The sequence below is a fragment of the Zygosaccharomyces rouxii genome (assembly GCF_000026365.1).
Source record: "Zygosaccharomyces rouxii strain CBS732 chromosome B complete sequence".
NCBI classification, from domain to species: Eukaryota; Fungi; Ascomycota; class Saccharomycetes; order Saccharomycetales; family Saccharomycetaceae; genus Zygosaccharomyces; species Zygosaccharomyces rouxii.
In genome coordinates, this window is record NC_012991.1 from 262,948 (window position 1) to 277,760 (window position 14,813).

Genomic DNA, 14,813 nt, shown 5'->3' on the forward strand with positions numbered 1-14,813 from the left:
AAAAAAAAAAAAAAAATCATACCATTGGTGGCTGTTTTCTGATCATAATTTTTACTTTTTTCCCATGATCCTGGAATCGAGGATCGAATGAAACTGTGCCTATTTCATTTTTGTTGTCATTATTTTTATTTTACTTTCTCTTTTTTTCTCATAATATGATAGATATATTGCTTATCCAATTGTGCAAGTGGAACGACAGAACAATGGCGTTTATAAAAAGGAAGATTGATTCCGTTTTGTTTTTTGTTTTTTCTTATCATTATTAATATTAATTTAATGGACTAATCGTACCCGCTTTGAAGCACAGGAGGTATTAAAGTATACAAGGCACAACGAGGTTTATACCCTCGATGGCAATTTTTTCTTTCCCTACGTAGGTGGATAGAATTCCGGACGTTATTCTAATTAAGATTTATATATATGCTCTTACATAATGATTGCATTATCAAATCTCATTCCTACTGTTACAAATTTTCTTACCAGTTCGACTATCGCCTATATTTTCCTTGTCATTCCTATTTGGAGGTTCTAAAGTAAATCTCCTTTTTAAATTATTTGGACCAAAACCGCCTACGGTGAGATTTTTCTTGTTTTCTATTGGTAAAGTGTGTGATCTTTTGGCACTGGAATTGATACTCTTGGGTACCAATACTTTTGGTAGAGGTTGGTCAGGAACGGGCATTGGAGTACTGGGACTGTAAACCAAATTTTGGGTCAATGGGTCCTCATTCTGCCAAGTTTCACCTTTTGGAAGATCATTGTTGTTCCTGTAAACGTTATAATCGCCGGGGCTCTCTAACTGCGGTAATTCTCTTGTTATTTTGTTGTCCACATCAATTTTGATCTTGGGCTTATTCACTTCTGAAAGATACTCATTAGTTCCATCAAGTCCAGATATTACCGAATTCACATTATTACAATGAGAAGAAAGTATGTTTGCTTGCTCTTTGAAGTGTTGTGGTGCTTCTTCCCTGCACACATCACTTATGTAGTTGGATAAATTCTCCAAATTTAGTAGTGCCGCCTTTAGTTGGGACTCGTCTCGTTCTACGCTCCTTTGGATTTTTTGGCGAGTTTCACTAACAATACTTTTCACTTCGTTACCCAGAGATTCTGCTCCCCATGATATTTGAGAATTGAGATTTTTCAGCAATTGCAACAGGTTTCTGGAAGATCTTTCATTGCAATATTTGGATAATTTATCCAAAAATTCCTGGAAGGAGTGTTTTACGGAACGATATTTCACAAGTTGATCCAATTTCTCTGTTTTTTGCTGACCCAATAAGGCATATTCCTTTTTGAACGATTGTAGTGATTTATCGATAGAGGTTAAAGAGTCAGAGCTTTGTCTGTTTATACCGCCAACACCTGAGAGGTACTCGGTATGCATCTGCTCCTTGGTTCTTGCCAACACGACGGATGATTTTTCAAACATTTGGTCATCCAAACTCTTGTGACGCCTCTCAGAGTTCCTCAGAGCCTTGAACGTCTCTTGTAAAATCTCATCCCTTTCTTTGATTAAATGGTGTTTGAAATAAGATTGTAAAGATTCCAATTGTTCATTTGACTCTTTCAAAGCCTGTGATTTTTTCAATAGCTCGTTTTCCAAAAATTGAAGGCGTTCTCTTTCTTTATGCACTAGAGCCAGAGCGTCGTCAGTGTATTGGTCACCATATCTTCTCAATTCACCCATCTCTGATATAGATGTTTTTTTTAGCTGATTCCAAATTGTCTCCAACGAGTTCTCTAGCTTTTCAACGTATTCATATAGTTGATTTCCGCAATTTTCTATGATGTTCTTATGTGTATAGTAAATGGCTTCAGTTTCTTTCTTCCAAGGTTTACGAATATTTTGTAGAGTAACATTCAAAGAATTATGCATTGCCTGGATTTGTTCGAGAGAGTCTGTAATCTCAAGAGATAATAGGTCATCCCTAGAATGATTGATTCTTGAAAGGGCATTTCTTTCAAAATCTAAGAGCATGCTGGAAGAAAAACGCTCGAAATCAGATATTCGTACTTCTAAATCTGCTTTCAAGCTGGTCAATTGTTCCGAACGCTCTGCTATGGTTGTCAGTATCTTAGAAATTAATCCAGCATTATCAAGCGCGCTTGTAGACATTTCGTTACGCTCTACCCTGAGCGATTCTATCAATGATATATTGTCTGAATGGATTTGATCAATCTGGGCTGCATGTTCTTTACAAGTTGTGTGATACTTTTCGAATGTCTCTAGCATAAATTTCTTTTGAATCCTTAGTGTATCGCAGACCTTTTGAGACTCTTGGAATTGTCTATGTGCTTCTTTGCTTAATTTTGTTTGTTCCACATATTTCTCCTTGAATCTTTTAATCTGTTCCCCCATATTTTGTATGACCACTTTTTGTTCCTCTACCAATAAACTATTGCTCTCATAAAGATCATACTGCTCTTGCGTAATATACATACCCTCTCTCTGTCGTGATGCCTTCAACTCTTGTCTCAACCGTTCTATCTCATAAATATATTCCATGATGCATGAATCTTTTGACAAGGATTGGTTTACTTGAGGAGTGTTTTTAATGGATTTTGCCCTTGTCGCATACTCTAGCGTGCTTACAGTCTCATCCATTGATATTCGAGCCGGTGAAATCGTTGCGATAATACACGTCTTGGTTTTGCCGCCCAGTGAATCTTGTAAAAGCCGTGTCAATTTAGAACCTCTGTAGGGAATATGAGAGGAGTGTTCCACCAATGCATTAATTACTCTTCCTAGTGTCAAAAGTGACTTGTTGATTAAACCTGCCTCTTGAGCCCTCATATTTTCGGCACCTGATCTATTTATGTTCTCACTTCCGGCCAAATCCACTAAATTCAATTTACCAATTTTCACGTATTGTTCTCCACTAACTGGATCCGTTCTAGCGACATGTGTTACAATAGTGAAAATAGTATGTGATCTGGAAGACAGATCGTTGCATTTGGTAGCCGCTACTTTTCTTTTCAAAGATCCCTTAGTCAACAGTTGTAAGCCTTCGTAAGCTGATTTGATATACCTTTCCTCCATACCTTTGACTGTTATTGAAGATGATGAGGAGGAGGAAGAGGTTGAACTATTACTCGCTGAAGAAGAAACGGTAGCTCCTGATAACGTTGGTGCTCTTACCTTGGATTTGTTCATTTTAACCTGACTCATACCATTGCTAGCACCATGAGCGTTGGAATTGTTGTTATCAAATATTCTAATGTTGTCTTCATCACTATCGTTATCTGCTAATAAATCCTTTAATCTTTCGTTGTACAATTCGAGGAACGAGATTTTGACAGAATGCTCTGTAGTTTCTTTTGACAATTGTTTAAACAAATTAACAAGAACTCGCGGTATTATCCCAGCATGTTCACCCAATAAAATTTTATCTTGGGAATCTAAATCCCCCCAAATGCTCATATCTCCTGACATGGTATAAGTCTTACCAGTACCCGTTTGTCCATATGCGAAAACGGTACAGTTATAACCTTCTAGCATTTCTTGGATGTAATTTTTAGCCACTTCTGTGAAGATTGATTCCTGGTCGCTATCAGCACCAAACACTTCATCAAACATATATGTCTTCTTCGGATGTGAAAGGGGGCTTGATGGATTCGATAGTATGACACTTTTCCCCTTACGTCCCATAGTTGATACTACAACACTACTCTTCTCATCTATTTCTCTCTGGTTTCTAGACCTACACCTCACGTATACTTTTATATTGGATCCGATTTGGTGCCGCTGATGTGGTTCAGATGATATGGGTGAGGATAAATGACCTGAAGAAGGTCGTGAAAGTCCCTTCCCATTACCTGTGTCTTTCCATGAGCTTCCAGAACCCTGATCCAGCATTTCTGAGATTTCTTATCGGCTGGCTTTCTTCTTGTTACTGAACCCTCTGTCCTTTGTGTTTTTCCTTTGTATATGTTTTCGAGTTTGTTTACGCGAAGGGACAGCCGCTAATATCTTCGTGTTCAGTGATGATAATAAGCTTTGTGAGTAAAGATCTGGAATATTCAAGGACTGAGTCCAGGATTCTGAAAAGCAGCAGCATCATATTTGAATTCTGGAGCTGCTTTAATGGGTGCATATATCTTCCTGCGGCTCTTTGCTGGCTTCTGTCGTGTCTTTTCTAGCATGTTTAGCGAGAAAGATAGGCAACGTATTATAAAGGTTGGATGGCATGGTATGCCTAGATGCACACTAGGAGTGACTGAGACGTTTCTCATGCATGCTGAGATATTTCAGTTGTTTTCACAAAATGCCATAGTTCAATTAACATCTTGTAGCTGAAATTTCATTTTAAGAATTTGGCCATGTTCCGAGAAATAGGGTTCGAAAATAAAATGTGAAAGGTAGAGAGAGACACCGTTACAGGGACAGGTACCGAATTCTGTCCTGTTTGTCATTTCTACAAAGCATTGATTTCCATGTGTAGCTCTCGACCTCTTGTATTCTACAATATATTTCTCTTGGCATTGAAAAACTCCGACACTAGGCGGGGGAGACCCTTAAAACGTCATCAAAGTGCATGACGCCATTTTGGAACAACGCTATATCTAGTTGTATCTGACATGCTTCTACGTGCATATTGTGGTCCGAAGAACTTGCTGAATCAGGAGCATGAAACTCTCGATAAGATAACAGAGATAAAGAAAACTTCAACAATCTTTACAGCAAGACACATTCTCCCATTTAATTTTGATAAATCCAGGGCAACAACTTTACCGTCTGGTACTAAACCCTGGAGCTAAATTACAGACAAGTGTGGTGTCTACAACTACGTAAGCAAAATGAAACTATTACCCTCCTTTAGGGTAAACAATGGTCGAGCTTCCCTTAACGTACCAACACAGGGGCAGATTGGGCCCATACAACTTATATTAATTTAATCAAGATCTCCCTGCCCCATAAGATCCCTCTAGCTACAACAGTTGGCCCTCCATCCCTTCCCTCCCTTATAGTAACGTGATCAGGAGTCACAGTGTGGAATGGCTGGGCTTTCAATGACCCTTCGGGACTTTAGTGGAAAAAAAAAGCACATCTATGAGATATTATAAAAGGATAACAAGTAAATAATAACAGGTATATCCCGTTTGACAGAAATTGAACTACAGTACATTATCCAGGTATAATTTCAAAATGTTGACTCGTACATTGTTTCAAACTCAAAAGGCTGCATTCAAGTCATTTGCTCCGGCATTTACTCTACCTCTAAGAACTTCCGTCAGATACACTAGCTCTTTCAGACAGGAGGACCAACCAAGATTGAGAATTGGTTCCACCGTTCCAAACTTTGATGCTAATACCACTTTCGGTAAAATTAACTTCTATGATTACCTAGGTGATTCCTGGGGTGTCTTTTTTTCCCATCCTGCTGATTTCACCCCAGTCTGTACCACTGAATTGGGCGCATTCTCCAAGTTGAAGCCAGAATTCGATAAGAGAAATGTTAAATTGGTTGGTCTATCAGTAGAGGGTGTCCCATCTCACAACGAATGGATTAAGGATATCGAAGAAATCTCTAAATTGAACAAATTCGGTTTCCCAGTGATTGCAGATGAAAACAAAGAAGTTGCCTTCTTGTACAATATGGTTGACGAAGAGGGTTTCAAGAACTTGGGCAAGGGTCCAGTCTCAACCATCAGATCCGTGTTTGTGATTGATCCATCCAAGAAATTGAGAATCTCCTTCACTTACCCTCCATCCGTCGGTAGAAACTCCGCTGAAGTGCTAAGAGTTGTGGATGCTTTACAAAAGACCGATGCTAAGGGCGTTGTAACTCCAATCGACTGGCAAGAAGGTCAAGACGTTATCATTCCACCAAGTGTCTCCGATGCTGAAGCTGAAAAGAAATTCGGCAAGTTCGAAACCGTGAAGCCATACTTGCGTTTCACCAAGGCCTAAGTCTAGTGTCCCTAGTTTTCTACTCGTAAAAAGGTCGTATGAATATTCTGTATAACTTATAATAGTATTGACTATTACTATTACTGTTACTCTCGGTATTACTGTTGGCGTCGTCATCTACGAACTTTTTTTTTTCTTCTCAAGAGTAAGGTGATGTGATGCGATGAGCTTCGAGCATTTAAACTTCAACTTCTACACATAGAAAAGAGCAGTATAAGTTTTGGAGGAAAGAATATCGGTTCGAGAAGGATACAATTTTTTTTGATAGACATACTCGTTGCCGATCATTTGAGGACTGTGCATGGCCACATTTCCTTTAGCCTCTTCCTTTTTTTTTTTTTTCTTTGACCCTTTTTTTCTCTTCTTTGTTATCAGTCCAAGGTTCTTCCATATAACAGTATTATAACGAATCATGAACTATTCACCACAAGTCAAGGGGGAAGAGAGACAATTAGAAAAGTTGCCTTTAAAAAGATCAACATCCCATGACCAAACAGTTCCACTCTCAGAAGGAGCTAAAAAATTACAAAGATGTAAATCTGAAGAAGTCCCTTTCCCAGTCACAACTAATAGTAATAACAGTACACCTACTCCTACGCCAAATACATCATCATATTTGAATAACCCGCCAGGTTTATCTATTCATCACTACAATACTAATGGTAACCAAAGTTCTACTGGTCATAGACCTGTAACTTCGTGTACGCATTGCAGACAACATAAAATTAAATGCAATGCTAGTGACAACTTTCCGGCACCATGTTTACGATGCGAAAGGATGGGATTAAATTGTCAGATCGATCCACAGTTCAGACCAAAGAAGGGATCCCAGTTACAAAATTTACGCCGAGATGTTGATGAATTAAAATTAAAAATTGAATACCTCACTAGAAATGAGAGTTTAATCGCAAGGGCCTTACAGCAGAGCAGTATGGGCCAAGAATTAATCAATACCCTAAAGGCAATTGATGTTACTAAAGCTAATGAATTATCCAATACTCAACCTGCACAGAAATTACAACAAAGACCCCTAAGAACGACTCCACAACATGATAAAGTGTCTGTACAAACGTACCTGGGCGCTAGTAAGCCACATTTGTTGCAAAAAGATACGAAAGATGAAAATGGAAATGTAAATAATGGAACCGGTAACATTTACAAAAAAGATATTCCGTTAGTTTTGCAAATGGCGCTACAAAGAAACCGCAATATCACGGGGACGGATTCACCAAGTAATAATGATAATAGTAATATTCACCATAATACCAACACACCAGGTTCTCAGAGGGCAAGTCCGTCTATGTCACCAATGACAAACTCTTATAGTGGATCGAAAAGACATGATACTGGGAGTACTGCTAACAGCCAGGATGACGTGCCGTTATCGATAGAAAGCGATAAAAATACTAATGGTAACGATACTAATTGTAATGATGATAATGATAATTGTGATAAGAATGGCACTAACCATAACAGTGAAGGTGATAATGATGCATATGGCAAAAAGTCACCTGTAGTAGCTACTACTAATGCTATCCCACTTTTGCCTTCCCCTCATGCTGGAATTGATGAATTCGTCATAGGAGATGTAAGAATTTCCATTGAAAAGGCAAATGAACTTCATGAAATATTTGTGACACGATATTTACCACATTTCCCTATCATGTGCACTAACAATGAAACTGAGTTGTATTCACAATCGCAGCTTTTGTTCTGGACTGTTATGCTTACAGCATGCTTATCCGATCCAGAGCCCTCTATGTACATCCAATTGGCTGCACTAATTAAACAATTAGCCATTGAAACGTGCTGGATTCGTACTCCTAGGTCGACATATATTACTCAGGCCCTTTTAATCCTTTGCATTTGGCCCTTACCAAACCAAAAAGTTTTAGATGATTGTTCTTACAGATTTGTTGGATTGGCAAAGAGTCTTTCATATCAACTGGGGTTGCACAGAGGTGAGTTTATTTCTGAATTTACCAGAACTCAAACTTCTATGCCTGACGCTGAAAAATGGAGAACAAGAACCTGGTTAGGTATATTCTTTGCCGAACTTTGTTGGGCAAGTGTCTTGGGTTTACCGCCAACCTCGCAAACAGACTATCTGGTGGAAGATGCCCGAATGGGTGCTGAAGAGTACGAGTCGCCATCTCAAGTGAAAGAAGAAACGAACACATTTAATGACAACGAATTCCAAAGTGGTAATGATAATTTAAAGATTAACGATAATTATGACAATAAACATAATAAAACAAGTGACAACAATAAAAAGACTAAGCTACCTCAGAACTTCCGTAGGTTAATTTGTTTGGCACATTTTCAAGCCAAATTGTGCAAAGTGATGGGATCCAGTGTAGTGAGTCCCGATGGTCTTATGGAACCAAGAGATCGTGCCACCTTACTGGGAAATTTAGAGAGAGAATTGGAAAGGTTGGATAGGACCCTGAATTTTGGACGAGATAGCGCGGTTTGTATCTACTACTTGTACGTGAAACTGATGGTTTGCTGTTTTGCATTTTTGCCTGGAACACCGACTACAGACCAAAGCCAATACGTGACCGAAGCCTATTTATGTGCTATCAAGCTTGTAACGCTATTGGTGAAACTTTTAGAGAAACAACAATTGATTGAATTACCAATCTATATTAGACAAAGTGCTTCGTATGCTGCATTGATCCTGTTCAAGTTGCAATTAACGCCATTACTTTCTGAAAAATATTTGGATTCCGCGAGGCAGTCTATCGTTACGGTGCATAGATTGTTTAGAAATCAATTAAATGCATGGGCAACTGGGGTGGAAAATGACATATCTAGAACTGCAAGCGTTTTGGAAAAATTGAATTTCGTTTTAATTACGCATCCGACTGTTTTTGTTGAAGAAGAAGGGATTATTTCACGTATGAGGTCACATTTAACAGGTTCACTTTTTTACGATTTAGTGTGGTGTGTTCATGAAGCGAGAAGAAGAGAGATGGACCCTCAATACAATGAAGATGCTTTGAAGAAAGCTTCCGCTAAACGTAAAGCTCTTGGCGATGATCCACCATTTGCGGCATTCAATAGAAGGCTGTATCCATTGCCATTCTACAACCACATTTCAAAGGAAGACTTTGAAACCGTCATTCAAACGACGCCTCGTGGAACCGCAGTGAGTACGCTTGTCCCCACGGAGACCGCTTTAAACAATGCTAAGAACTTGGCAGAGAAAAGGAGAAATTCGGATGGTTCTATCTTGGAAATTAACGGTATCCCACTTTCCATGTTGGATGAAACTGGTAGTGTGAATTTGGAATACGTCTCGGGAAGTGGAGCTAATGCTAACCCTGTTAATGGATCGACTGCGGCTGTCACTGAAAATGGTCCATCAACGCAACCAATGATGGGCAATGGTTCTTCCAATTTTGCAGATCCCCTGACACAATCTTTGGGTTTGGAGACTCCCCTAGTTTATAAAGCTGTGAGAAGAAATGCCGGCATCAATGGATCTGGTATACAAACCATGCCGACATATTTGAATGAATCCAACATGCAAAGATCTAATAGTACTCCGGTACAACCAACAGGAGGAGAGGCAAGTGCCGCGCCATCACCAATGGCCGTACCCCATTCAGCAGGCTCCACAGTACCATCAAGTTTCATTTACCAAAGGCCAGGTAATGCCAACTCTCTATTCAACATCCACAATAGTTCATTCCCATCCTCATTGAGCAGATCCTTGGCTCCGGTACAAGAAAAGGATTCTACTGATACTAATTCTAATACTATCTTGACTAATAATAGCTCTGGAGGTGACAGAAATGCCGGTACCAAGGTAAATTTGGATAGTTATCCTAATTTAAACCTTTTTTTAAATGGAAATCAGCCAGTGCCAGCATCTACCACTAATCCGAATCCCACTACCAATCCCAATCCCAATCCCAATACCAATACCAATACCCATGGAACTGTTAATGTAAATGGTATGTCTAATGTTCCGGTCGAACTAAACGGTATAGGAAGGAATCCGATTAATCAACTTTCCGAGCTAGATACATTTTTTCAGCAACAGAGCACTGGGTGGCTCGAGGGAAACTCAAGTAATGACGATTTTCTTGGTTGGTTTGACATGGACATGGAGCAAAAATTTTAGCACTAATAATAACAAAAATAACAATAATAACATTAATAATATTAATAATGATTATAATAATGATGATGCCGATGAAATCAATCTCCCGTTGAACTTTTAACGAATTATACTGTCTTTATTCTTCCATTTTTTTTATTTTTTTTTTGGTTTTTTCGATATATCAAAACACTGTATGATCTTAATATGAAATAGTTTAATTTGATACGTTTAAATGGTAGTTGTTCATAATCGTTCACTGACACGAACAGTGAGGAAACAACTGTTGATGCTTATAGTTGAGTAGTTACCTAGGACCTACTATTTTTACAAGCACCTTGAAGATGTCTGCTTAACTGCCTCTTAATCATGCATATATAACTGATTCATCATCGGTGTTCCAGTACTCACTCCCGCTAAACCTCCAGCTTGTTCAGTATATCTACCATCGGGAGGGGACAGACTGTACGCCAATGGCCATCATACATGTCTTCTAAGATCATATATATTCAACACATCCATTTAACAGACTCAGACGTATGACATCAATACCGATTTTTCTCGAGCAAAAAGAAAGTAGCACATTCCCGGAGATGAATTTTCAAATGGTAACCACTGTTGGGTTAATTCGGCAGCCTTAACTTCGAATATTACTACATTCATCTGTATTAATACTGTATTCCACCGGTCACGTGTGATTGTTAGATGCACCCGCGTCGCCTGAACTGATTCAAGAAGGTAACCCAAAATTAACTACTTAATCTGACATAGTTAAAAGAAATCTCATTCTTGCTGCCAATACAAGTATTCAATTGGCAAAATTATACGCTACCGGTACGTCGCTATTGTTGGTTTTCTTTTCATAGATAATTTGGTTAACCCTCTATCCTCTTTCACCTTCATCCCTCCCCCCCAAAGACTTGAATAAGGATGTTGAAAAGGTGGTTCTCAGTGAAAAAGAAATCGAAGGAAGACTCTAATTCATCTCAACAGTCTGGTGTTAGTAATAATGTTGACGTTTCGAATAACCAAAGTCAAACTCCCTATCATACACCGAGGATGTCCCCAGAATCTAAACCAATTCCTAAACCTACGCCGATAAGGACTAAAGATAGGAATATGGTAACATCTCCAGGACATTCAAATAAACTTCAATCACCAGCTGCTGAGAGACCTCCTCCTGGAGATACCCATTCTGGCAATGAGACTTTACCCAGTCTATTGAGTACTTCAATTGAAACTGTAATGGATATGGATCCACCTATTCTCTTCACTACGTCTACTGAAAATATGCCCTATGGTGATGGATCTAATAAAGTCTTCGGTTTTGAAAATTTTGGTAATACTTGTTATTGTAACTCTGTTTTACAATGTCTTTACAATATGACAGAATTTAGAATTCAAATGCTACAACATCCAGAAAGAAATTCTAATACAAGGCGTAAACGTAAGGTTGATATGCCTGGGAGGAAACCAAGATTTTTTAATGAAGCAAGTTTTGATCATCGTCCGAACAACAATAATAATAATGGTGTTAGTGGCAACGCCGTGAATACAAAGAGAGATAGTGAAGGTTCAAATAATGGACATCATAATCCAGTGACAAACGAACATACGCAGGCGACAAGTGCTAATAATATTAAGAGTGTGGAGATTGGTAACAATCACGAGAGTAATGATCAGGATGATACAAATTCTAGTACTGTTAACAGCAAGAGTAGATCTGCTTCCAGTAATTATCAGAATTCCAATAAGCCTTACATCGAAGGTGATAAACCACCTCCATCAAATGGTCATCAGCCATCAGCTAAACCCAGTCGTCCCAATGAAGGTACGAACGGTTCGACTAAAGATACCAATGTACCAAATATAGTAATTGCTGGAACTCAACCAGTTCATGCTACCCTTACTTCTGCAAACTCGTGTAATGAAAAAATACATGAGAATACCCAGAAAGTTATTGTGGGGAGGAATGATGATCTCAGTAGCCATGGCCCTGCAGAACTTCATCCAACAGCCGCATCTAACCATAAAACAGGTGGATCGGATATAGAGAAGCATTCCACGGTCGAAAGTCATGATTTATCATCATCTACAGCGCATACTGCTAAACTCACTCTACAACGACCACAATCTCGGCAATCTCAACATTCACAGCATTTGCAGCAACATCATAGTTCTCACAACAATCCTTTATCCACAGAGCAGAGGAAAAAGGCGGCTCTCATAAAAGGACCCGTGCTTAATGTTGATCATCTTTTGCACGAATCCGGAGAATCCAATCTTTACACTGGTCTCAAAGACATCTTTGAGTGTATTACGGAAAATCTGGCATTGACAGGTGTCGTGTCTCCAATCAAGTTTGTGGATATTTTAAAGAAAGAAAATGTGCTTTTCAATACTACCATGCATCAGGATGCTCATGAATTCCTAAACTTTCTTTTGAACGAGTTAAGCGATTATCTGAACAACGGTGCAAAAAGTGGTAAAGATGACGAAGAACATAGTCTCAATTTCATCAAGGATATATTCCAAGGTACATTAACCAATAGAGTGAAATGTTTTACTTGTGATAATATTACATCAAGAGACGAGCCATTTCTAGATTTTCCTATCGAAGTACCAGATGATTCTGAAACTGACATCCAGGCACTTCTGCAAAATTTTGACCAACGTGAAATGTTATCTGGTCCCAATAAATTCTATTGTAATGTGTGTTGTGGGCTGCAAGAAGCGGAAAGAAGCGTTGGTTTGAAACAACTACCACATACTTTAGCCCTTCATTTGAAGAGATTCAAATATTCCGAAACGAAGAATTCTAACATAAAACTTTTCAACAAAGTTCATTATCCTTTGACGCTGGACGTTTGTTCGACTTATTCCAATTCTGTTTGCAAAAAGTACGAACTATCCGGTATCGTTGTTCATATGGGTGGAGGACCGCAGCATGGTCACTACGTTTCTCTCTGTAAAAATGACAATTTTGGCTGGTTATTATTTGATGATGAAACGGTTGAATCAGTTAGTGAAAAGACGGTGCTAGATTTTGTGGGCGACTCGAGTACTTTGACGACGGCGTACGTTTTATTCTATAGAGAATTGCCCTTCTACCTCGAAAATACTTCAACAGGGTTAGATAGCAAGAAGCACTACGATGAAAATATTGAGAAATTGTTAAAATATGACGAATGGTTGAGGGCCAATTCTTCAAAGACAACATCCATGTCCGAGACAAATCCGGCGGTTGAAGCTACCACTAAGGAACCTCCAATGGCACCTCCTGCGGTCCCCCACGTAGAACGCGAGGCTTCGACTACTTCAGTTAAAACTGCAAGGCCAAAATCTAGACTCTTTAACTTTATGAAAAGTTAGGTAAGGACTTCGACACGACTTAAAACGGTGATATTACGGTAAAACTAACGAAAAGAAAGTAGAAAAGCAAGGAAAAAAGTGATTAGACAACGCTTAAACTAAAGTTTTATTTTTTTTTTTTCCCCTTTTTTTTTTTTACTCAATATTAATTCATTTCGTTCGTGCCTTTAGATAAAAGCCCAGTTGAAATAGGCCATCTTACACAGGAGCATTGGCAAATAAGTAGGACACGGATTCACCGTTGTGCAACCTTCTAATAGCTTCTGCTAAGGTTGGGCTAATGTCTATTTGATCATAAATGTCCGAATCTAGATCTACTGGAACGGTATTTGTAGAAACGATCCTCGATAATCTTGAATTCTTTAGCTTCTCTCTAGCATCACCAGAAAAAATACCGTGACTCACGATGGCAATGACTTCTTTAGCACCATGATCCATGAGTGTGCTGGTGGCTTTCACTAAGGTTCCGCAAGTATCAGCCATGTCATCGATCAGTAGACAAGATTTACCTTTCACGTCACCGACCAAAACCATCCTAGAAACTTCGTTCGCCTTTTGTCTTTCCTTGTGAATCAATGCAAAATACAAATCCAGTTTATCCGCTAGAGCGGCTACTCTTTTGGCACCACCTGCATCTGGTGACACTAGGATCGCATTTTTCAAATCGGTCTTTGTTTTAATGTAGTTCAAAATTGAAGGTTCTGCATAAAGATTATCCACTGGGATGCGGAAAAACCCTTGAATCTGTGAAGCATGCAGATCCATTGTAATAACATGATCACAGCCTGCAGTTTGTAGAAGGTTGGCAACCAATTTCGCCGTTATAGGTGCTCTTGATTTATCTTTTTTATCTTGTCTTGCATAGGGGAAATTGGGGATCACTGCAGTCACTCTTCTTACTGATGCCACTTTACATGCGTGGATCATTATAAGTAATTCCATTAAAAAATCATTGATCTCTTGCTGACCGGTTCCTGTTTGTATGATGTAAACGTCCTCATCTCTGATACTTTCACCGATAGTTACCGAAGTTTCTTTGTTAGAATACTGATAAACACCTACTTTTGACAGTTGAATGCCCAATCTTCTGGAAATGGCTTCCGCCAACTCTGGATGGGAATTACCAGCCAGCAATTTGATACTGTTTGCAGACATTTCTTCTACTTCTGAAGACATTAAAATTGGGAAATACTGGGAGAAAGCAGCTTCTTGTGGGAAGGAAACTGAGAAGAATCAATCGATCCAAATCCTGATGGCTTAAAGAACCTTCTAAAATAGAAATTTCAACAATAATTCGAGGTTCTTCACTCTTATAGTGAAATAAGACTTGATGAGATGAGATTGCACTTAAACTTTTATCGCCATATTGGAAAATTTGATTACACGTGATCATTTGTCATGTGACATGTGGTCACG

General features: G+C 38.9%; 5 protein-coding genes across 5 annotated transcripts; 3 read left to right on the forward strand and 2 right to left on the reverse strand.

Annotated features, from left to right (window-relative positions):
- Positions 1–445: 445 nt before the first annotated feature.
- KIP1 (Kip1p) lies at positions 446–3,862 on the reverse strand (the record flags this gene model as incomplete). Its single annotated transcript, XM_002495051.1, has 1 exon — positions 446–3,862. One exon carries the CDS (start codon positions 3,860–3,862, stop codon positions 446–448), a length of 3,417 nt encoding a protein of 1,138 aa, XP_002495096.1.
- Positions 3,863–5,152: 1,290 nt separating this feature from the next.
- On the forward strand, positions 5,153–5,917 carry PRX1 (thioredoxin peroxidase PRX1; the record flags this gene model as incomplete). Its single annotated transcript, XM_002495052.1, has 1 exon — positions 5,153–5,917. The coding sequence occupies one exon, from the start codon at positions 5,153–5,155 to the stop codon at positions 5,915–5,917; it is 765 nt and encodes a 254-aa protein (XP_002495097.1).
- A 412-nt stretch (positions 5,918–6,329) lies between these two features.
- SEF1 (Sef1p) lies at positions 6,330–10,049 on the forward strand (the record flags this gene model as incomplete). The annotated part of the gene is made up of 1 exon (XM_002495053.1): positions 6,330–10,049. One exon carries the CDS (start codon positions 6,330–6,332, stop codon positions 10,047–10,049), a length of 3,720 nt encoding a protein of 1,239 aa, XP_002495098.1.
- Positions 10,050–10,955: 906 nt separating this feature from the next.
- UBP13 (ubiquitin-specific protease UBP13) lies at positions 10,956–13,397 on the forward strand (the record flags this gene model as incomplete). The annotated part of the gene is made up of 1 exon (XM_002495054.1): positions 10,956–13,397. The coding sequence occupies one exon, from the start codon at positions 10,956–10,958 to the stop codon at positions 13,395–13,397; it is 2,442 nt and encodes an 813-aa protein (XP_002495099.1).
- A 198-nt stretch (positions 13,398–13,595) lies between these two features.
- ZYRO0B03322g (ribose-phosphate diphosphokinase) lies at positions 13,596–14,573 on the reverse strand (the record flags this gene model as incomplete). The annotated part of the gene is made up of 1 exon (XM_002495055.1): positions 13,596–14,573. The coding sequence occupies one exon, from the start codon at positions 14,571–14,573 to the stop codon at positions 13,596–13,598; it is 978 nt and encodes a 325-aa protein (XP_002495100.1).
- Positions 14,574–14,813: the final 240 nt, after the last annotated feature.